Below are 24,789 nucleotides of genomic sequence, written 5' to 3'. Positions count from 1 at the left end.
CAGCGCTGTACTTCCGGCTAGATCTTGAAATGTTCTTTTTGATGACGATGAACGTAATGCCATTCCTCTTCAAGGTGCATTCCTGGCACAGCAGACTATATGATTGTCCGATTCAAAATGGCCAATACAAGTCCGTTTTAGTTCATTAATGCCTAAGATACTGAGGTTTATGCATTCCATTTCATTTTTGACGACTTTCAATTTTCCTAGATTCATACTTCGTACATTCCACATTCCAATTATTAATGGATGTTTGCAGCTGTTTCTTCACATTTGGAGTTGTGCCACACCAGCAAATGAAAGTCTTGAAAGCTTGCTTCCACCCAAGTCATTAAGGTTGACTATACTTTGAGGAGGCGGCACTTCCCCAGTTGTATTTTGGGTGTCTTCTAACCTGAGGGGCTCATCTTCCAACACTATATAAAACAATGTTCCGCTGCTATTCATAAGATTTTCAAGGACCAATTTTTTAGAAGTTGACCACCATGTCCTTCTTTCTAGTCTATCTTAGTCTAGGAGCTCCATTGAAACCTGTCCATCATAGGTAACTTCCCCCGCAAAAAAACTGCTATTTAAAATACTGGTGGCATAGCTTTCAGCATCACAGCAACACACAAGCCACCACAGCACAACAAACTGACAGATGGGTGGTGGTAGTATTTCACAGCACATAAAAATTACATGGAATTCAAATGTCGGTGTCTACATATAAATTTTTTTTGGCAAGTAGCCATGCTCATTTGCTGATGAAATCTCTAGGGCTGCATTCATACTACAATAGCAGAGTTGAGTAGGCATGAGAGAGACCGTGCAAGCCGACAATGTTTTCTATCTGGCCCTTTACAGAAAACGTTTGTTGACCTCTATGATCTATAATGTAAAGCTCTGAGATCAGGATTAGTCAGCAGAGACTTAGTAGGTTATAGAGCTAATAGTTCATGCAATGCAACTTCAGGAGAAGGTGGTTTTTTGTGGGACTTTGGGTTCAAGAACCTTCTGGAATGACATCATCTGCACTGCAGAATCATAGGGGCCTGACACGTGAGACAACTTTTTAAAAAAGTACTTGATTTTAATTTCACAAATGAAATTAATGGTCATTATTTTAAAACCAGAGGTGAATGTATGTGCTTGCCAAAGACAGAATTTATATTTACTTCATACTCCAAAGCCACTCAGACTCTCAGCAGGGCCCAGTGATGCAGAACAAGAACTCCAACTCAGAGCGACCCAAAGGCGAATGCAAACCGAGTGAACAGCACTGCCTAACCTGCCGGCACTGGGGGTCAGATGGAAGGTGCTGTTTAGACAGAAACTCTCAGATCTGGTAGGAGCTGTGAACCAGCGTGGGAACAAAAGATAGGGTAGTGATCATTTTATCTCTGAGATGCCAGAGGAAAAAGAAAATGGAAGGCGACGTGGAGGTGAATGCATCACACCTTCACTCTCACAGGAGTAAAGCTCTTACATGTGAGACTTTCAACATGTGGCACTCCTAAATCAAGTGAACGCTTGTCTACCTCGTCTACATTTTTGTCAACTGCTCTTAGGTTTTACTTTCACTGTTGTTAGTCAGCTCTGACTGACAGTGTCTGAACCCACAAACAAAACAGAACAAAACGCTGCCCAGTCCTGCACCATCTTGAAGATTGTTGACATGCTTGAGGCCACGGTTGTGGCTAGTTTGTATTTTGAGTGCCTTCTAACCTAAGGGGCTCATTTTCCAGCACTATATTGGACTATGTTCTGTTACGATCCATAGGGTTTTCATTGGCTGATTTTCAGAAGTAGATTGCCAGGCCTTTCTTCCTAGTCTGGAAGCTCCACTGAAACCTGTCTGCCATGGGTGACTCTGCTGGTATTAGAAACACTGGCAGCGTAGCTTCCAGCATGACAGCAACATGCAAGCCACCACAGTACGACAAAAACGACAGGTGTTTTTGTTTTTTTTCCACTGTTCTTAGAATAGCCAAGTTGCTCTGATCACAGAGGAATTTATTTATGAAATCAAGTTTAAATTATAAAAACCAATGATATATATGAATGTGCACCTACCACACCATTCACATGTGCCTTGTCCTCTTTTAAGACCTCAATTTTAGAATCTCCTCATATTATCTTTCTTCTTTCTTCCATCTCAATTGCAAAGTTTGTTTGCTAATATCAAATACAAGGTTGTTTATCTTGGAGAATCACCAGTAGAAAAAACCCTGCAGAAAACCAAGCCAGATGAATGCAACAGATCCTACATCATCTCTTTGTAGCCAGTAAAATGAGGTGAAATGTCTAGTGATCACAGCACTATAAGAAAAAGGTCAAACCTGGATCTATCTGATCTAGAGGTTAAGAAAAACACTTGGAAATGACTACCGCTTTCTGTGGAATTTGTGCTTGTCGCATGCCTGAACAACCAACATTTACCTGCAATTGTTCTAAAATAAAGTAAGGAGGGAGGGAGGTGTGAAGAAAGTGGTATGCTTACTCGTCTTTCCAGCCAAAGAAACCATGTCCTCAGCCTCTCAAGAGGACACTTGGCCTTCCACTTGCCTTGGCTCAGTTGAACTTGAAGGGAGACCTTTCACAATTTAACCTGTTTCAAAATCTTTTTTTTTTTTTTCTCAAAGGTCCCTGGGTGGCACAAATGGTTTGCACTAGGCTGGTAACCAAAGGGTTGGCAGTTCAAACCCACCCAGCTGTATTGTGGAAGAAACAGTCCCGGCAGTCTGCTCCTGTTAAGATTACAGCCAAGAAAATCCTGTAACACACCAGGTTTCCAAAGTCACAAACCAAAACCAAAATCAACAACAATTTAACCTGTTTTGGTTGGCATCCCTTCTCCTGGCTAAGACTTAGTGTCAAGGCTAACTACCACACTTGTACAAACATTTACATTATATAGTAAGTATGCTGAGAACAATCCCACCATCTGCTACCTTAGAAAAATGAGTCAGAAACTCAGCATAACCTGTGGGTTACAATGTGAAGAATTCAAATCAAGGTATATTTGCTGGTAAGGCATGGTAGTAAAGAAAGGAGCTATTTTTGGAGCTCTCCTTGAGGACAGTTGTAAGTCTGTAGGCAGGGTGGACTGGGAGAGCAGGAACAATGGTGTCAACCATCCTGCACAGCCTCAGTGATGAGCAGCCCACACACAATATCTCCTTTTCAGAAATGCGCTCCACGTTGGGAAAGCGCCTGCGTGGTGCCCGCCCTGTACCAGCCCGTGTCAGGGGCTGGCCTTTCTTCAGGATAAAAATAACCCAAGACTGCAACTGAAGACATGTTCAGTGAAACACTCAGAACAACAACAAAAAAATCCTCAGGCACTAACACTTGCTTTTTCAGGTTAAGAGAAAGTAATATAAGAGTTTGATACACTGGAATAAAGAAGCCATTTTGAGGTGTCAGTTGTAAAATGATGTCAGGTAAATGCTCTACTTTATCTGCTGCTTTGGCTCCTTCTAGTTAAATTTTGTTTGAGTAGAATATGCAAACTTTTAAAAGTTTGTTTTGTTTTCTCTTTTGGAGACCATTTGAAGAGTTTGTCCTGATGGTATCATCAGGCCCCACTGACATTGTATAGGGGGCGTCAGGATGGAGAAGGAGGCTGGAAATATTCCCTTTTACTCACCTCGTGGAAGTGGACACTTTTTAAGATTTATTTATGAAAATTCTAATGTCATCACGATGGGGACTTATAATCATCTCTTTTTATGTTTAGTGATGTGACCTCTGGATACACTGATAATTCCATAAGGAAATTATCAGAGGTAGAAAGTAGTAAAGACTGTAGTTAAAGACAGTGCTGTGTAAAAATATACACTCAGATACATTGCTAGACGGAAGAATATGATATTGACCTAGACGACTGAGGCTTGCTTTTATAATTCATCAGTTCATGTGTCTGAGTTAATCTACGTATTTTTCTCCACTAGGAAAGGAACGTTAGATTGGGTGGAGAAAATTAATGACAAGTGGTAAAACAGTAGCAGCTGACAGCAGCGAATAAAAACGGGATGCTGCTCCTGACCCTCCCTGAGTCCCATTGTAAATATGACAATCCTCCTCGTTAATGGGGACCGTGTTATTAAATCAATTGATTGGTTCCATCAGCACTTGACTAAATCAGATCAGTAACACGTGACGACACGCTGCAATGCCCTGCAGAAGCATTGTGACTGTGTTTCTGACAGTTTTCCTCACAGAACACGTACCCCACCCCCACCCACTTCAGTGGTAAATTCTGGAAACCACTCAAGGTTAGAAAGTTAGTCAGGAGGGCTTGAGTAATTGAAATAAAAGGACATTCACAAAACCTCCTGTTAATGGGTAATTTCCATCTTCTGTAGCAAAGCTGTTTTCCAAGTTGATAAATTACCATTGTGAATTTAATCTCTTTTGTTTCTGTTGGAAAAAGTACTAATTAACAGTGAGGTTGCTTAAATGATGGCAAATAGGTGAAAATGGGAAAGAGGAGAACAAAGCCCCCCACGTGACTGTAAAATGTAAACCATGGCCTGCAGGCTTTGTTCAGCTTTGTTGGGGCATTGTGTACTGTTCTAAGAATTCGAATGCAGAGTTGAAGCATGGCTCAATCCCAGCTTGTCAGTGAGTTTGACAGTTATGTGATGAAATGCAAAATTACTAAGTGAATATATAAAATAGTTAATAACCAATATCTTCAAATTGCTGGACCACATTGCAAGTTAACTCTAATACCCAAACTCATTACCATTGAGTCAATTCCGACTCCTAGTGACCCTACAGGACAGAGTAGAACGGCCCCACAGGGTTTCCAAGGCTGTAAATCTTTACGGAAGCTGACTGCCACATCTTTTTCTGGCAGCGTGGCTGGTGTGTTCAAACCACTGACCTTTTGGTTTGCAGCTGAGCGCTTACCCACTGTGCCAGCAGGGCTCCTTAACTAAAGATATTAGTTTTGCATGCATGTAGCTGTTAACTATGACATTGTTTTATTTATTTTGTGGTACATTAAAACCGATACATCCCAGTAAAGTCAGCAGTGTTTGCTAGTGGAGGCCGTAATTGTTGCCATTTCTGAACATTAGCAGAGATGAAGTCTTGCTCCTGCATAAGTAAGACATCCAATCTTGTGAGCCGCCCTCAGTTTACCAGTCCACTTGCCTCAGCCCCTTTAAGTACATGCTTCGTGATGTGCAAACTGCTGACCTCTGTGATGCAGAGGAACTGAGACACACTCTTACAAAGGGCACAGAAAAGGTATAGGGTGAGGCACAGAGGAGGCGGGACTTGTCATATATCTCAAGCCGTGGTTAGAGATTGGGGGGATCATCTGGTAAACCCCTGCCTCTGAGTCCCCCTGGGAAACCAGCATCCCCACATACTCTAGCCTGGGAAGAGCAGCTGTCGGACAAAGGACAGGCCCATTGCTGTGGAGTCGATTCTGACTCATGTCGACCCATGTCATACAGGGTAGAACTGTGCTCCACAGGGTATTCTTGGCTGTAATCTTTTTATGGAAGCAGGTAGCCAGGCCTTTCTTCTGTGGTGCCACTGGGCAGACCTTTCTAAATGTGACTTGGGGACACTGTGGGAGGCAGCAGCAATCCCAGCCCACTGAAACCTTTAGCTGACCATCAGGTCTTGCTAAGTAGTATTCCCAAACTCTAGTCATTTCCCCACTGTGGCCCACCTTTCCTTTTGGTACAAGGGAAGGAAGCTTCTAGAAGATTGGAAGGAAGGAATAACTGCTGTTTCCCAATCTTGTTTTGCTGGACCATTATTTCTGGTCATATAGATTTATTGTAAGTAGTCATGCTTGGTAACTAAAGACCATTTTAAATTCCCCAAACTAAGCCCATTTCTGCAGCTACAGAAGTAAGTACTACTGTAAGTTTTTGCTAAATATGGAGTTTGTCATTGTTGATGTTCGTAGCAGAATAACAACAACAATAAAAATCAGGCTTCCGTTGAGCAATGCTGTCACCACACTCTTCCTCATCTCTTGACTTCAGGAAGTCACACGTCCTACTGAAAATCCATATTGTTCTATGGAGACACTTCCAGACTTGTGAATTACTGATTCATTGAGACATACACAGAAAAGGGAACCCCTCTCCTGGCTCAAGTATGTTGGTGAAGAGAAAAGTGGCAGCAAAAATAAAAAAGATTTCAAAACTGGATATTATTTTTTATAACTTTTGGAGATAAGCTAAAGTTCTGAAACATCAAAAATGTCATTCTAGAAATTTTTTCATGTCAAATTCTATGCTTCCCGCCTGCCCTCCCCCACCCCCCGCCACACGCACCCATATATGCTTTGGCACAGCCTACAGCTCGTGGTATTAGTTCTCTGGACACAAAGATAGGACATTTTTCTTGATTACTACAGCAAAGCTATAAGCCTCATGTGTGCTACTGAATAAAATTTTCTATTTGAATGACTTTGAAATCCCTCTCTTTTTAAAAAATTTATTGTGGTAAAATATATGTAAAAAATAGTTGCCATTTCAACCATTGTTGTTGTTGTTAGGTGCTGTCCAGTCAGTTCCGACTCCTAGCAACCCTATGCACAACAGAACGAAACACTGCCCGGTCCTGCACCACCCTTACAATCGTTGTTATGCTTGAGCTCATTGTTGCAGCCACTGTGTCAATCCACCTCGTTGAGGGTCTTCCTCTTTTCCACTGACCCTGTACTCTGCCAAGCATGATGTCCTTCTCCAGGGACTGATCCCTCCTGACAACATGTCCAAAGTATGTAAGATGCAGTCTCACCATCCTTGCATCTAAGGAGCATCCTAGCTGCACTTCTTCCAAGGCAGATTTGTTCGTTCTTTTGGCAGTCCGTGGTATATTCAATATTCTTCACCAACACCACAATCCAAAGGCGTCAACTCTTCTTTGGTCTTCCTTATTCATTGTCCGGCTTTCACATGCATATGATGTGATTGAAAATACCATGGCTTGGCTCAGGCGCACCTTAGTCTTCAGGGTGACATCTTTGCTCTTCAACACTTTGAAGAGGTCCTTTGTAGCAGATTTATCCAATGCAATGCGTCTTTTGATTTCTTGACTGCTGCTTCCATGGCTGTTGATTGTAGATCCAAGTAAAATGAAATCCTTGACAACTTCAATCTTTTCTCTGTTTATCATGATGTTGCTCACCAGTCCAGTTGTGAAGATTTTTGTTTTCTTTACGTTGAGGTGTAATCCATACTGAAGGCTGTGTTCTTTGATCTTCATTAGTAAGTGCTTCAAGTCCTCTTCACTTTCAGCAAGCAAGGTTGTGTCATCTGCATAATGGAGGTTGTTAATGAGTCTTCCTCCAATCCTGATGCCCCGTTCTCCTTCATAGAGTCCAGCTTCTTGGATTATTTGCTCAGCATACAGATTAAATAGGTATGGTGAAAGAATACAACCCTGACACACACCTTTCCTGACTTTAAACCAGTCAGTATCCCCTTGTTCTGTCTGAACAACCACCTCTTGATCTATGTAAAGGTTCCTCATGAGCACAATTAAGTGTTCTGGAATTCCCATTCTTCACAATGTTATCCATAATTTGTTATGATCCACACAGTCGAATGCCTTTGCATAGTCAATAAAACACAGGTAAACATCCTTCTGGTATTCTCTGTTTTCAGCCAGGATCCATCTGACATCAGCGATGATATCCCTGGTTCCACGTCCTCTTCTGAAACTGGCCTGAATTTCTGGCAGTTCCCTGTCGATATACTGCTGCAGCAGTTTTTGAATGATCTTCAGCAAAATTGTGCTTGCATGTGATATTAATGATATTGTTCTATAATTTCCACATTTGGTTGGATCACCTTTCTTAGGAATAGGCATAAATATGGATCTCTTCCAATCAGTTGGCCAGGAAGCTGTCTTCCATATTTCTTGGCATAGACGAGTGAGCACCTCCAGCGCTGCATCTGTTTATTGAAACATCTCAATTGATAATCCATCAATTCCTGGAGCCTTGTTTTTCACCAATGCCTTCAGAGCAGCTTGGACTTCTTCCTTCAGTACCATTGATTCCTGATCATATGCCACCTCTTGAAATGGTTGAATATCAACTAATTCTTTTTGGTATAATGACTCTGTGTATTCCTTCCATCTTCTTTTGATGCTTCCTGTGTCATTTAATATTTTCTCCATGGAATCCTTCACTATTCCAACTCGAGGCTTGAATTTTTTCTTCAATTCTTTCAGCTTGAGAAACACCAAGTGTGTTCTTCCCTTTTGGTTTTCCATCTCCAGCTCTTTGCACGTGTCATTATAATACTTTGCTTTGTCTTCTCGAGAGGCCCTTTGAAATCTTCTGTTCAGTTCTTTTACTTCATCAATTCTTCCTTTTGCTTTAGCTGCTCGATGCTCAAGAGCAAGCTTCAGAGTCTCCTCCGACATCCATCTTGGTCTTTTCTTTCTTTCCTGTCTTTTGAATGACCTCTTGCTTTCTTCATGTGTGATGTCCTTGATGTCATTCCACAACTCGTCTGGTCTTCCGTCGCTAGTGTTCAATGTGTCAAATCTATTCTTGAGATGGTCTCTAAATTCAGGTGGGATATATTCAAGGTCATATTTTGGCTCTCATGGACTTGCTCTGATTTTCTTCAGTTTCAGCTTGAACTTGCATATGAGCAATTGATGGTCTCTTCCACAGTTGGTCCCTGACCTTGTTCTGACTGATGATATTTGAGCTTTTCCATCATCTCTTTCCACAGATGTAGTCAATTTGATTTCTGTGTGTTCCATCTGGTGAGGTCCATGTGTATAGTCGCCATTTATGTTGGTGAAAGAAGGTATTCGCAATGAAGAAGTCATTGGTTTTGCAAAATTCTATCATTCGATCTCTGGCAATTGTTTCTATCACCAAGGCCATATTTTCCAACTACTGATCCTTCTTCTTTGTTTCTAACTTTTGCATTCCAATTGCCAGTAATTATCAATGCATCTTGATTGCATGTTCAATCAATTTCAGACTGTAGCAGCTGATAAAAATCTTCTATTTCTTCATCTTCCGCTCTTGTGGTTGGTGCGTAAATTTGAATAATAGTTGTATTAACTGTTCTTCCTTGTAGGCGTATGGATATTATCCTATCACTGACAGTGTTGTACTTCAAGATAGATCTTGAAACATTCTTTTTGATGATGAATGCAAAACCATTCCTCTTTGAGTTGTCATTCCCAGCAATGTAGACTATATGATTGTCTGATTCAAAATGGCCAGTACCAGTCCATTTGAGCTCACTAATGCCTAGGATAACGATGTTTATGCATTCCATTTCATTTTTCACAATTTCCAATTTTCCTACATTCATACTTTGTGCATTCCGGGTTCCAATTATTAATGGATGTTTGCAGCTGTTTCTTCTCATTTTGAGTCGAGCCACATCAGCAAATAAAAGTCCTGAAACCTTTACTCCATCCACGTCATTAAGGTCGACTCTACTTTGAGGAGGCAGCTCTTTCCCAGTCATCTTTTGATTGCCTTCCAACCTGGGGGGCTCATCGTCCAGCACTGTATCAGACAATGTTCCCCTGCTATTCATAAGGTTTTCACTGGCTAATGCTTTTTCGAAGTAGACTGCTGGGTCCTTCTTCTTAGTCTGTCTTAGTCTGGAAGCTCTGCTGAAACCTGTCCTCCATGGGTAGCCCTGCTGGTATCTGAATACCAGTGGCATAGCTTCCAGCATCACAGCAACATGCAAGCCCCCACAGTATGACAAACTGACAGACATGTATTTCAACCATTAGAAAGTCTTAATTTGCAAAGAAATTATGCAAGTTCTGTAAAATATTCAAATAGGTATGAGTGTCTCAAAGTGCAGCTAACCATGCCATTGTCCAAACCTTAGAAGGACAGGTATCGGACCTGGAAGGACGTGGGCCTGCAAGACTGCTCACACATCATTTTACACACTGTCCTTTTGTGTGCTGCTGGGGTTACCACAGCGATGCTCACTGTGACTACAACCAGAACTCAATCTGGTTCCGTAATGCTTGATGAAGGAGCCCTGGTGGTACAACAGTTAAGTTCTCCATTGCGAAATGAAAGGTTGGCAGTTCGAACCCACACAGTGGCTCTATGGGAGAAAGACCCGGTGATCTGCTCCCATAAAGATTACCCAAAACACCCATAAAGATTACAGTCTAAAAACGCCCTACAGGGCAGTTCTACTTTGTCACATGGGATCTCTGTGAGTGGAAAATGACTCAATAACAACAACCACAATGTTTGGTTCCCATGGGCCCATGGAATTGGACACCGATTCCCAGCCTTTCTGGAACACTGCAACAGCTTACTTGATTTTGCAACTACGGTCAGTGCTCATTATTTGTGGATTCTGTATTTGTGAACTTGCCTACTTGCTAAACTATCTTTGTAACCCACAATCAATACTGATAGCACTTTCATGGTTATTCACCGACATGTGCAGAGCAGCAGAAAATTTGAGTTGTTCAAGGCACATGGTCCCAGCTGAGGTTGAACAAAGCGACGTTCTTCTTATTTCTGCTCTGTACTACAAACAAGTATCCTTTCCGTGGTCTATGATGCCAAGCTTTTTCCATTTTTGTGTTTTGTTGGTAATTTCGCTGTTTAAATAGTTCCCAAGCGTAGTGCTGAAGTGTTGTCTGGTGTTCCTAAGCACCGGAAGGCTGTGATGTGCCTCACAGAGAAAACGCGTTTGTTAGATAAGCTTCGTCCAGCATGAGTCATAGTACTGTTGGCCTTGAGTTCAATGTTGATGAATCAGTAATACATAGTCAATGCAGGGTCTTTAAGTAGAAACACATTAAACAAGGTTATGTACTAATCAGTTGATGAAAATGTGACTAGAGGCTCATAGAAACCTAACCCTGTATTTCCCCTGGGAGCAATGGTTCAGTATTTGCTATTTCCGTGTTTATGGCAACTTTATGAACATAACTATTTCGAACAACAAGAATTGACTATATCTCTTTTTGTTAACATTCCTCCTCTGGCCTGTCTCCCCCATCCCTATCTGCTCTCTGGTGCTTATTTCTTTAACTTAATTTTAATTAAAGCCAATAAATATGACTGTGAGGATTTCACAGCACCCCCTGAAACAATTAGGTGGACCCCTGTGTAGCAGGAAAACCAGAACAGAACCTGGTGTTCGTGAGGGAAACACTTCAGGGATTCCCCAAGGTCATGCTGTGTCAGTGTGTTTTCTAATGATTTTTACAGGAAAAATCCAAAAAACATTAGGCTCTACCAAGAAAAACCTTGAAAGATAGCATCTATCCTTCTAATCTTACTGAAAATATTAAAGGCCTTTAATCCTTAGCTGGAGGCAAGCACTTGCCTGCGGGAAAACCACCATGGAGAGTTCTACCAACTAAAGCAAACATGGGCACAGTGCCTGTCACAGCCGTGAATTACTACCCTTGCTTGAAATGAGGACCTGAGGGCACCATGACCTGCACGAGTCTGTGTCCGTGTAGGCACGTAGTGCCCCCCACAGTCCCCAAATCTCCAAATCTTTAGTTCACGGGGACGAGAGGGCGTCAGACAGTGGGAGTGGTGGTGACGCTGGTGAGTCCTTCCTTTCTTCCTGTGTGTGGGAGAGCATGAGTGTGTATGTGTGTGAGGGAGGGAAAATGTGTGTATGTGTGTGAGTGTGTGTGTGCACAAGTTTGTGAGGGAAGGAAAATGTGTATGTGTGTGTGCAAGAGTGAGTGTGTACGAGTGTGTGTGAGGGAAAATGTGTATATATGTGTATGGATGAGTTTGATTATGTGTAAGGGAAAATGTTTATATGGGTGTGTGAATTGTCTGTGTACGACTGTGAGGAAAAATATGTAAATGTATGTATGAGTGTGAGAATGTGTGTATGAGGGTGAGTGCATGTGAGCAAGAGTGTGCAACTATGTGAGAAAGTATATGTGTGAGCATGTGAGAGTGTGCGTAGGTGGTTAAGTATATGTTTGAGAGTATGTCAGAGCATGTGTGCATGAGTATACATGAAATTCCATTTCACCGTGGCCAGAGTTATGATACTTTCAGAAAGATGGATAAAATTTTCATTAATAAAATTTCCCAAGAGAACAACAAAGCATTTTAGAAGTAATTGTTACACTAATATTAAGATCATTATCTTAATTATCTCAAGGGAAGCCTCCCCTCCTTCTTGCCCCCACACCAAAGGCAAATTATCGCGGCATCAACTTCTACTTCAGGGGGACCACTGGTGATAATATTTGCCCACAGTCTCTTTGGTTCTCTTTGAAGATCCCAGGGGAAAGCAAATGGAATAAAAAGCAATTTAAATAAAAAGTTTCAGCCAGAGGACAACTTTCAAATGAAACAAAATAACATTTATAATTCAACTATCCAGATAGGCTCCTTGCTGTCAGAAGGAAAAAAGGGAGAGGAGGGCCTTCTCCTGTAAATCTTACCTCATTTGGAAAATTACTGTACTGTAGCCCAGAAATAAGGAGTCCTGGTGGCACAGTGGTTTAGAGCTTGGCTGCTAAACAAAAGGTCAGGAGTTCAAATCCACCCGCCCTTCCATGGAGAAAGATGTGGCATTTTGCTTCCTTAGAGATTACAGCCTTGGAAACCCTATGGGGCAGTTCTATTTTGTCCTGTTGGCTTGCTATGCGTTGGAATCAACTTGACTGCAACCGGTTTAGTTTCAAAATACAAATGGCCGGGATGCAAAAAGTCCATCTAATGAAGCATTCCAATTTTAATATGTCTAAATCACATCCATTTGCTTCAGATTCACTAGCTGGTGAATGGCAGGTACATCTCAAAATTGCCCATTACCTCTCTAATGATAAAATGAAATCTGCTAAAGACTGTGCCATGTCCCACTGTCTGTTTTAAAATTTGCCAGGCACTTACCCTTGCAGCAATAATAGCTAATTGGGGGCCCTGTGTAAGAACAGATCTCAGATGTGGTGCTTGGGAGGGAAGCTGGATCCAGGCTGGTGACTCAGCGGTAATGGAGTGGGTGCACACCAGCCACAGAGCTTTGGCTGAATAAAAACCTACTTTGAAAACCCTGGTGGCGTAGTGGTTAAGAACCACGGCTGCTAACCAAAGGGTCGGCAGTTCGAATCCACCAGGCGCTCCTTGGAAACTCTATGGGGCAGTTCTACTCTGCCCTATAGGGTCACTATAAGTTGGAATCGACTCAACGGCAATGGATTTTTAACAGGTTCTCTGTGCGTTCATCCAGCCCCGCGGGCTCCTTCACGTACAGGACAGATAGGTTAGAAATTCTTATCACTCGCAACCTTCCTGATCCATAAAATTTAACCCCTTCCAAGGAGAGAAAAAAAAAAAAATACAAAAAACCAAAAAGCCCAAGTCAAAATTAAAATGGAAGGCAGAGCGATGGTGCGGAGCAGTCGTTTTTGATTTGATCTATAATGAATACGGGTATGGGGGTGAGACTGCACTGACCTCCAGGGCTGCTAAAACCACAGGATAACAAGATGTTTATCTTCTTTTTCCTTAACACTTAGTTTCTTCAATTAAAAACCAAAAAAACCACTGATAGCACAGCTTTCTTGGTAGAAGTGAGGATGAGGGAAGGCACATGGGGACTCCCCCCTCCCTCCCTAAAATTAGTGGGAAAACGCATCTTAACAAAGGTTATCTCTTGAAATGTGATTGGAGGAGGAAGGCTTAGCTGGACAAACGTATCAGAAAGTGCTGCTCTACTTGGACTCTGCCCTCTGCGAAGGCCAAAACCCAAAACCAAACTCAGTGCCGTCCAGTCGATTCCGACTCATAGCGACCCTATAGGACACAGTAGAACTGCCCCATAGAATTTCCAAGGAGCACCTGGCAGATTTGAACTGCCGACCCTTTGGTTAGCAGCCGTAGCACTTAACCACTAAGCAACCAGGGTTTCCTCTGCGATGGCACCTTGCTTCAATCTGCGCTAGTTTGTGGTGGTTGAGGTCGTTGATGGGGTGGAAGCAGTTCCACAGCCACATACTAGAGCGTCCACATTCAAGGACAAAGATCACAAGAGCAATCTAGGCTAGACATGAGGTGGAATCCAGGAACACCAGCTTTGACAGATGAAAGCCAAATACAGGTGCTTTCAAATGGGGTGTCCAAGACCCAGTAAGCCTGATGTGTAAAGAGCGCCACAGGGGGTAGGATGAAGGGGTGCCAGCGGGAGGGAGCCCCACTAGCAAGGCGTCTTCTGAGCCCCTGGTGTCGGCGGGGACTCTGGCCACTGGCCAAAGCCCATCACATCTGCTATTTGTGCCACTGTAAGATCTGTATTCTCTCTTTGTTCTCCAAATCTCAGTTGTCCTATTGTGGCTCTGATGACCTCGAATAACCCTTAGCAGTACATTTTATTTTGAAGGGCAGGGCCTACTAGGGGTGAGGTGCACAGGGAACCCACTTTAGCTTCTGTGACTATCATATATCAGCGTGAGCTCTGATTCTGTAACCCAGCAGGCCCCAAGGGCCAACAACTAGCCCCTCAAGCTCTGTGTATGCTGCCTGCTGGACGGATCCTGTGCTGGCCACAGCCTCAAGGCTCCCTTTAACTAGAGGCTCCCTGTGGGCCGTGCCTGCTGACCCACTCCTTCTGGAAAGGCCTTTCTGCCTGCATGGTCTTCAGCTGCCTTCTGGGGCATTTGATGTCCAGTTACCCCGGCCTCACCTGTGGGCAGCGACCACTGACCCACCTTTGGAAAGCCCTCTCTTTGCCTGCTTGGTCCTCGGCTGCCTCCCGGGATGTCTTCCCCAAGGCCCTGCATTTGGTGTCCAGTTACCCTGGCCTCACCTGTGAAAACGTCTGTGGGAACAAGAGGGGATGTAGCCACGGGGAGCTCAGAGGTTCAGGAAGGCTGGGGCTTGGAGAGCTCAGAGGTTCAGGGGGGCTCGGGCTCTCAGGGAGTTCAGGGGGCTGGGGCTCTGGGGGCTGCTGCCTGTCTTACAAGGGGTCAGCCACACAGGGCAGTGTGTGGGGCAACTGAGAGTCCTTCACTTCTCTTTTCCTTCTGCTCAAAAAATAATAAAGTCACACATCACTTTAAGCTGAGTTTTTTTTTTCTAATTCACTCTGAAGACAGACGGAAACTGACAGAAATCTTTCTCAAAGAACAGTAGCTTCACACTTGCAAACAATTTATACTCAAGAGATTACTGTCCCTGCAAAAGTCCCTAAAGAACCAATTCTGCTTTTCAGCAAAGCATGGCTTTACTTACTTTCAAAAAGGAAGAGTAGGGGGCAGACTCAGTTAAAATATCAGAAGGCTCCATTGTAGGGGCGCGTGTCACACTCGCTGGTGTTAAAAGCCTACAGGCCCGAGGCCCAGTCTGCCCCGTCCCAGCCCTGTGCCCTGAGAATCATCACTCGGTGCCTTGGGGTTTGCTTGTTCTTCTGCAAAACCCTAGTCCCATGTGCCACAAAGGAGGATTGGGAATATAAAACTTGATGACATGGGTGAAAAATGATAACCTACAATCCTTGTGTGTGAACAGTTTGTCAATAATTTCCTAACGGCTTCCATCCTAACAGTTCATTTGAAAGGTGTGTGTCTAGAACCACAGATATGTGTTCCCACCTAAACAATGGCGGTCAGAACTCAAGACCCATTGAATGAGCTTTGGCCAGCCACACTGCTGAAATGTGGTACAACTGAAAAGGAAGAGAAAAGTGAGCAGCACTGCTTCAATGCTGATAATAAAGCATTAAGTTAATTAGAAGCCATTTTTAATTCACAAGGGTGCACAACGGTGCTTGGTGTCAGTGGAGACCCTCCTCCCCTGTGCTCCTGTAAAGCAACCGTGCGCTGTCTCTGTCCTCCACCTCACATGTACACTGGACACCACAAGCGGGTCTGAGCTGGGGCAGGAACTCGGGTCTGCCCCCAGCAGGGCGGAGCAGGACGTGCTACAGAGCTGAGGTTCCCAGCGTGACAAGAGGACATGGAATGGACCCGCCACCCTGACCACTAGGGCGTGAGCTGGCGGAGGTGGCAGGCTGACTTAGAGTGCTGCGCTCAAAGCCGGGAGCTTGGTTTTGCATGTTTGTTTCCGCATGCTCCTCATTCATTGCAGCCCCTGAGGCTGACGTGTGTCAAAGAAAAACTGTGCACCTTAGGGTTTTCAATGGTGACCTTTTGGAAGTAGGTTACCAGGCTTTTTTTCTGAGACACCTCTGGGTGGACTCAAACAGCCAACCTTTCGGTTAGCAGCCGAGCCATTAACGGTTTGCAACACTCAGGGACTCCACTAATTAAGCAGGAGCATGTATTACTCATTTTATAGATATGGATTAAAGTAGTACAAACATGGATGCGTACTGTGGAGAAAGCATCATGTTATTTCACTGTGTCCTTGTAACACACTGGAAGGTCGTGAGGACGTACTGTTTTACAGAGAGGGAAACAGACGAGCAGAGATGATGTTACATCCCCAGTTACACAGTGAGCTGACTGCTGAGTCAACAGTCAGGCCATCTCTCCCTGACGTCCACGTTCTTCTCCTGGGAACTGAGTCGTAAGGCGCCATATCGACCAGCGTCACTGAGTGTCAGTCATGGGGTCCTTCTCAGAGTCCAGGGCCTGGTGCTCCATGCTATCAGACACCGTCCAAGTCGCGGTCAAGGGAAGTGACCTCAAGTCCTGTCAACTCTCTCCTTGGGCCAGATCAGATCATTGGAAGGCTGTGCACCTGGGTCTATAGATCCTGGCCTTCTATGGCTGAAGACGCATTTTGTATCTCTGGCTTTTGTGGAAGCTCATTACAACTAATCACATTTGCCATAAAAATACCTCAAGTCCTTGATTACCCTAGGGCTTGTTACCTGTGATAAAGATTTAAAACAGAAAACAATTCTTAGAATTTGTTAGACAAAGTGTTGCTCCTGTTGGGGAATGTTTGCACACTCCCTTCTGAGAGTAACAGCGAGTGGTACAGAGCACTGAGTGTTGTTGTTAGGCGCTGTCAAGTTGGTTCCGACTCATAGCAACCCTGTGTACCACAGAACACTGTGTCAATCCATCCCATTGAGAGTCTTCCTCTTTTCTGCTGACCCTGTACTTTACCAAGCATGACATCCTTCTCCAGGGACTGATCCCTCCTGACAACATGTCCAAAGTATGTAAGACGCAGCCTCACTGTCCTTGCTTCTAAGGAGCATTCTGGTTGTACTTCTTCTACTGAGACAGATTTGTTCATTCTTTTGGTAGTTCAACGTATATTCAATATTCTACGCCAACACCACAATTCAAAGGCATCAATTCTTCTTCGGTCTTTCTTACTGTCTAGCTTTCACATGCATATGATGTGATTGAAAATACCATGGCTTAGGGTCAGCCGCACCTTAGTCTTCAAGGTGACACCTTTGCCTTTCAAGACCTTAAAGAGGTCCTTTGCAGATTTGCCCAGTGTAATCCATCTTTTGATTTCTTGACTGCTGCTTCCATCGGTGTTGATTGTGGATCCAAGTAAAATGAGACCCTTGACAACTTCAATCTTTTCTCCGTTTGAGCACTGAGTGTAACCTGGGAATCCTGCGTGCTTACTGCAGTAACATGCTTGTTACTCACAGGTAGGTGTCCGGTTACTCCTACTTACATTGAGAAAGCCAAGACGCAAGCTAAAAGGTGATGGAAATATACTTTCTGCCTCCTATGAAAAATGAGACATTTTACTTTTTTTTTAATCGTGACATAGGTGAAAGTTTACAGAGCAAATTAGTTTCTCATTAAACCATTAATACACAAATTGTTTTGTGAAGTTGGCTGCCAACCTCTCAATGTGTCAACACCCTCCGCTTCTCCACTCCAGGTTCCCTGTATCCATTTTTCCAGTTTTCCTGTCTCTTTCTGCATTCTTGTCTTGGCTTTTGGGCTGGTATGCCCATTAGAAAAATGAGAAATTTTAAACAGCTGGGCCTAACTTTCCATTTAGGCAGGTGGGAAGCTGGCTAAATTAGTGAGAAGTTCAACTGTAGCAACTGTTCTGTGGTTGATACCTTTATGGCCTTACTTTGTGTGACCTAGACTTTGCACTTTTCTTTTTATTTTTTCCCTGTATATGTCCTTAGAGTAAGCTAACCTAAACTTTGTGGAATAAAGCAAAATAAATATATGTGTGTGTGTGTTTTGGATTGAATAATGTCACCTGAAAAGATATGCGGAAGTCCTAACCCCCACCTGTGACCGTGACCTTGTTCGGATATAGGTGATCTTATCAGTTTTTTTTTTTTTTTTTTTATCAGTTAGGTTAACATGAGGTCATACTGGAGTAGGGTGGGTCCTAAGCCCGTCTGCATGGTGTCCTCATAGAAAAGAAGAAGATACACAGAGACACAAAGAGGGAAGGTAGCTGCTTGAACATGCACTTACAAGCCAATGAATGCCCCGGTCTATAGAAGCTGGGAGAGGCAAGGAAGGATCTTCCCCTAGAGCCTCCGGAAGTAGCATGGCATTGCTGATGCCCCTGAATTTGGACTTCCAGCTTCCAGAACTGCAAGACAATATGTTTCTGTACTTGTAAGCTATCTACTTTGTGGTGTTTTGTTACAGCAGCGCTAGGACACTAATACAGCATGTATTAAACACAAACACTCTTAAATGTTTCTACGATGAATACTTTTTTCCTAAACATTACACATAGATAATTCTATCCCCAGTGTATGACCAATGAACTAGTGAATGTTTTCCTAATGGTTTGTAACAGGATTTTGCCCTTACATACAGCAGGTGCATGACTTAGCCATGTAAAGTGCTGCCACCTGAAACAAGAAGGTGATGTTTTCATGATGAAGACATCTCTGCCCTGTGACACCCTGTTGAATGTATCTAGCATATATTTATCCTAATGGGCCTCATCTGTCCAACTCCGATTTCTGAAAACGCCTACCACATCCTGGGAGGAACCACAGGAATTCCACAAAGATCAGGGCGCCCTCTTCTGGAGGTTTCTCTCCCTTGATCTGTAATTCAGGGAGACAGTTTCCACACCCTTCAACTAAACAGCCTGCACTTTTAATCCCATGATTCATGGGCAATAGAGAGAGGCCAGGGGTGGAAGAAGTTCTGCCTGCCTTCCTGCCTGTCTTTCAAATTACAAGGGCAGCATGTGCGATGCCTGTGAGTGTGTCATTCAAAGAATCCTCAGAACTGGTCTACCTAAAGTTACCCGGTTTCTGCAAGCGTGGGCAACACGTTGTTCTCTATACCACTGTACCTTACAATGCTTTCTTCTTCCTTGTGTGCCTATGCAAAGCCATCCTACAGTATAATCGCAAAACTCAGGAAAAACAAACAAACAGTAACTGGAAGAAATAAAAAGTACATCCTAATGAACTGGAAGAAATAAAGAGTACATCCTAATGAGTTATTTGCTCAGATCTACAACAACCCTCTTGTGCCATTTTCCCTATGAAATGAAAAAGTAAATAGAACTTTCACGTGCATGGTTCAATAAACTATTTGCTTTGGACTTCACCAAGATTAGGAAGGAAGCTTGCCTGATTTTAGTTATGCAATTTGTGGTTTTAAACATTCAGTATGTGGGGAGCTAGCAACTTCTCATGCCAGTAACAGAGTCACAGCCCCGACTACAATGTCTCTCAGTCAGAGACTCGTTTACCAGCTAAAGTACAGTATTATTATTATTTTTTCCTGACATTCACAGAAACCTCTAGTATGTGTGTCCTAGAGAAACTTGTTAGGTAAAACTTTTTTTCCACATTCCCTACATTCTCCCTACCCCAATTCTTCTGACACGTGAACAAAATGGCGACCAGGAGCTTGATGATGGTGAGGCGTTTGCCAATGACTGAGTCGTGGTGGTCAGTGACCACAGAACACAGAGAAGCCTGGTTTCCTGTTGTACTTAGAGTATTTACTACCCAGTTAAGAAGAGATCTCTCTTTAAAGTGGGAGGGAGCTGCTGATCACATTTGGAGAAATGTTTATACAAATACATCATAATTTTAGAAGTCTCATGTATATATTCTCCAGCCTGATTTTAGTCGCTTTTTCCATCCACATGCGCTGCACTCTAAGACTGGAATGTATCTCAATTCCAAGAAGTTAAGAATGGGAAATTACGGGTTTCAAAGCAGCCTGACTGGCAGGGAGCACAAGTTTGCTTTGCCCCGTGATTGCTGTACACTTAGCAATGCCATCCGCCCTGTTGCTGTTGTTATTGGCCCTGACTCATGGCAACCTTACGTGTAACAGAACGAAATGCTGCCTGGTCCTGTGCCATCTTCATGGCTAATGCATTTTCAGAATCCACCCTGCCCGTTGTCAAATGAAGTGTGGATGTCTTCAGACGGCAAGCTCCTCGCACTTCCCCTTTGGTTCTGACTCAGCCTGACTGGACACCAGCCATAAATGCTGTGGAGATGACTACACCAGGAAGCCTTTCCCAATCCCTCTGCACTGGAATGCCTGGCATGGAGAGAGGCACGCTCACCCCGCAGATATGGGCAGCTGTTCCGTGGACCCAGCAAGAGCTGTCACAGTGAACTCAACAGGCATGAGATTGCCTGGGGTCTTGTTCTTTCCCACAAAAGACACACTGAAGTGTGAAATGCTTGAAATATCTTGCATTTCCATTCATTTCACATTCAACCCTAGATGAGAATTCTCCATATTGAACATCTGTTTGAAAAGGTTAAGGAGGACTGCCTTTGAAAATGCTTCAGGAATTACACCACCTTCCAAATTTAAGGAAAGGGTTTAATGTAGAATATCTTTTTTACATTACATGGTGTATATGTTATAAAAAAAAAAACCCAAAACCAAACCCACTGCCGTTGAGTTGATTCCGATTCATAGCGACCCTACAGGACAGAGTAGAACTGCCTGGTAGAGCTTCTAAGGAGTGCCTGGCAGATGGGAACTGCTGACCTCTTGATTAGCAGCCACTTAACCACTATACCACCAGGGTTTCCATATATGTTATATATATATATATATGTATATATATATAAATATGTTGTTGTTAGGTGCTGTTGAGTCAATGCCAACTCATAGTGACCACGTGTGACAGAGTGGAATTGCACCATAGGATTTTCCTGGCTGTAAAAAGAGATTGCCAGGTTGTGTGTGTTCTCATGTGCAGAGCAACAAAACCCTCCCAGCTGAGGTTGAACAAGGCTGACTCGTGTCTGCTAACTCAAAGTTTGGGGGTCCCTACTGTGAATATCAAGAACAGCTGTTTATTTTTTTTTATAATTGATTGTAACAGAACAGCTGACATTGTTAGGAGTAATCCTAAAAGCAGTTAACTACGGGAATAAGGATAAAGATGATGTTTGCTTTAAAAAATAAGTAGGCTTGGCTGGAATAATTCTAAAACTTACTTTTATTCATATGTAAAACCTAAAATTGGACGTCTATATTATGCCCTTTCCTATTATGTCTTTTATATATATGTCACTGGAAACAGCAGTAAAGTGGTAGTGTAGAAACTCTTTAATTTTAGAGTTTTATGAATGGATTTACTCTTAAAAGCTCCAGCACTCAGACCTTCCATTCGGATGCACAGAAGGGGGCCACCCTCCAAGTTATGAAGGGCCCTCATGCTGCTGCTTCTACTCTTTGTCACTGAGGACTGAGCACCCCACCACCCAAGGTGGTGCATATGCCCAGGCAAGCCCCCAAGAAGAGTTCTGTGAAAATCAATATGAAGCGAGCAGAAAGCAGGAGATGTGATGGGATTTCCTGCAGACTCGCCTGCCTGGTTTCCATGAAACAAATCCTCATCCCTTCCAGTCTCTGGGCCTTGGAGTTACATTGATTTCCATGGCACTTAACATACTTCCACAGTTGTGTGTTTACTCAAGATGGATGGGATTATAGAAGAGAAAGGGATTTTTCAGAAGAAGCAGGTTAATCAGGAACAGAACAATTGGGTAGGTTATCTTTCCTAGCAAGTGAAGTATAAAGGAAGACCTCACTATAAACCAGCAGAGAGGTCAGGGACAGAGATGCGACGAGGATGGCCCTTTACTTGAGTGCCTACAACCAACAAGGTGGACTGACCCTAGTTAGTAGTTAGAAAATTGCTCCCTTTCCCTTTGATGGAAGCCCTGGGTGGTGGAAATGGGTAATGCACTCAGGTACTAGCAAAAAGGTTGGTGATTTGAGCCACCATGAGGCACCTCAGAAGAAAGGCCTGGCAATCTGCTTCCAAAAAATCAGCCACTGGAAACCCTAGGGAGCACGGTTCTACTCTAACACGCATGGTGGGGGGGAGGGAGGCGCCATGAGTCCGAGTCAGCTTGAAGGCAAATAGTGGAGGTGGGGGTGGTTTCCTCTGATGCTTCGTCAGGATTCAAGAATGTTTAATACTGTTCTCTTCACCTTAGGGATGTGTGGAGGAAAGAAAAGAGGATCCATGTCAGGACAGACTGGCTCTAAGTCTCTGTTTAGCCGTGTGACCATGGGCAAGTCCTGTTAACGTACAGATCAAGTATGAACATGTTCATTCACTCATGGAGAGGGGAAGCCAAAACAAAGATGAGTAACAACATGTAAAGGCAATTTATCTTCAGGAAGGCACTATAAAAAAATGAAATTGTATAGAAAAGAGTTATTTCCAGACACCTCCTGGATCCTCTTTGTTGATAAAATAAACACCACAGTATCTAGGTTCTGGGATAATTTCACTTCTTCTTAGTTCTTTTTTTATCGTCGCTGTTAGGTTTTCTAACGCTCACACACAAACAGATGATTCAAGAAATACCACAGAGGAAGGAAAAACCTGGAAGATCTCTGGTGTCTATGTGCACAGGAAGGCATGCAAGAAATAAGGGGTTCAGATGCTGTGGTAACCACAGTGGCCATGGAGGGGGAGAATGGGATTTGGTGAGGGCAGTGAAGGGGTACTGACCTTCCAAGTTTTCTATTCAGTGCATTTTTAGTGATTGGAAGAGACTCATAGATTACTCCTATAATTAAAAAATTAAAAACCCTCCCAAAATGAGAATGTATTTCCACACAACTATCACCTGAGATCATACGTTCTAATTCTTATGTTACATACCAAATACGTCATTGTCTTCTGAGGTCTCCTGGGGAAGTTCTCGAAGGTTCTTCTTTTTTTCTGATTCTCCTCTATTGGCATCACCATCCTGAGGAGCGGGGGACAAAAAATCCTTTCTTAAGATATAATGTTTTGTCATCAAAATAAGTGCTATGTCCACTGGACTAAACAAAAAGCTAAGAAGTTTCCTGAACATAACCAAACATTTCGAGAGACAGTGTAGCAGGATTGGGGAACTGGGGACCATGGCTTCAGGGGACTTCTAGGTCAACTGGCATAACAAAGTTTATTAAGAAAATGTTTTGATTCCCACTTTGCTGAGTGGTGTCTGGGGTCTTAAAAGCTAGTGAGTAGCCATCTAAGATGTATCAATTGGCCCCAATTCACCTGGAGCAAAGGAGAATGAAGAACACCAAAGACACAAGGAAAATATTAGCCCAAGAGACAAAAGGGGCCACGTAAACTAGAGACTCCATCAGCCTGAGACCAGAAAACTAGATGGTCCCCAGCTACCACCAATGACTGTCCTAACAGGTAACACAACAGAGAGTCCCTGATGAAGCAGGAAAAAAGTGGGGTGCAGAACTCAAATTCTAGTAAAAAGGCCAGACTTAATGGTCTGAGGCTAGAAGAACTCCAGAAGACATGGCCACTGGTCTTCCTGTTAACACAGAATGAAAACCATTCCTGAAGCCAACTCTTCAGACAAAGAATAGACTGGACTATAAGACATAAAATGATACTGTGCTTCTTCATTTAAGTAGATACTCAAGACTAAATGGGCAGCTCCTGTCTGGAGGTGAGATGAGAAGGCAGAAAGGGATAGGAGCTGCTTGAATGGACACTGGAAATCAGGGGTGGAAAGGAGGAATGTGCGGTCACATTATAGGGTTAGCAACTAGGGTCACATAACAATGTGTGCATACGTTTTTGTACGAGAAGCCAACTTAAGCTGTAAACTTTCACCTAAAGCACAATAAAAAGAAAAAAAAATATAAAAAATAAGTGCAATGCATTTTTCTCTTCATACTTTTTTTAGCAGATAGTCACATTTTCTCATTTATGTTTTCAAGGTTTGAAATAGAGTCTTGGGGTTCAAAGAGGATTCTGAATTCAGGCTTGTTTTCCCTGCCTGAGATCTCAAGCATTCTCTTGGTACAGCTGGCTTAATCAGGAGGAACTTAATGTAGCTTTTCTGTAGGTTTCAGCTCTAATTCTGAGCAAGAACACAGAAGCAGTGGCACAACAAATGAACAACCTCATTACACCTTTTGCTGGAATCCCTTCTACTCAAGTCACCAGCAGATATCCCCATGAGTCAAGCAGAAGGTTTAATGGCGACTACAGGATTTGAAAGCAAGATTTGTCAAAGAGAAGATAGGTTGATTATGCCTCACATACATAGCTGGTGACCTCTTTGCCCCTCTCACCTAGTGTGGTGGAATTCTATCACCTGGATGGCCCTGGATGAACTTACATGGCTTTGGATAGCCCTGGGTGAACTTGGATGGCCCTGGGTGGCCTTGAATGACCTTGGGTGCCCCAAATGACCTTGGATAGCCCTTGGATTATATTGAGTAGCTCTGGATGGCCCTGGATGACCCTGGATAGCCTGGGCCTGATCCCTGGGATTGGAAGTGGCCCTATCCATTAAGAATGCCCTAATAGCACATACCTGTGGTGCCAGGAACAGTGGCACCTGTGCTCTGGCCCTGGCTATGACTCGTAGGAGCAGCACTGTGTAGGAGTGGCACATGCTTCACCCTCAGCCACAAGGAGAC

At 43.3% G+C, this 24,789-nt stretch overlaps 1 protein-coding gene across 11 annotated transcripts in view; it reads right to left on the bottom strand.

Moving 5' to 3' along the window:
• Positions 1 to 24,789, bottom strand: part of MBP (myelin basic protein) — a 126,247-nt gene that overhangs the window by 56,315 nt on the left and 45,143 nt on the right. For all 11 annotated transcript variants that reach the window (XR_010323428.1, XR_010323430.1, XR_010323429.1 and 8 more), the window contains one exon: positions 23,009 to 23,096. Coding sequence is in view for 6 of the 11 variants with exons in the window: in XM_064294381.1 (XP_064150451.1) it covers positions 23,009 to 23,096 (88 nt within the window). In the remaining 5 variants the exon portion in view is untranslated. The remainder of the gene's footprint in view (positions 1 to 23,008; positions 23,097 to 24,789) is intronic.

Source organism: Loxodonta africana, chromosome 11 (genome assembly GCF_030014295.1).
Source record: "Loxodonta africana isolate mLoxAfr1 chromosome 11, mLoxAfr1.hap2, whole genome shotgun sequence".
Classification (NCBI taxonomy): domain Eukaryota; kingdom Metazoa; phylum Chordata; class Mammalia; order Proboscidea; family Elephantidae; genus Loxodonta; species Loxodonta africana.
The sequence above is the reverse complement of the archived record's forward strand: the minus strand, read 5'-3'. Positions and strand labels throughout refer to the sequence as shown.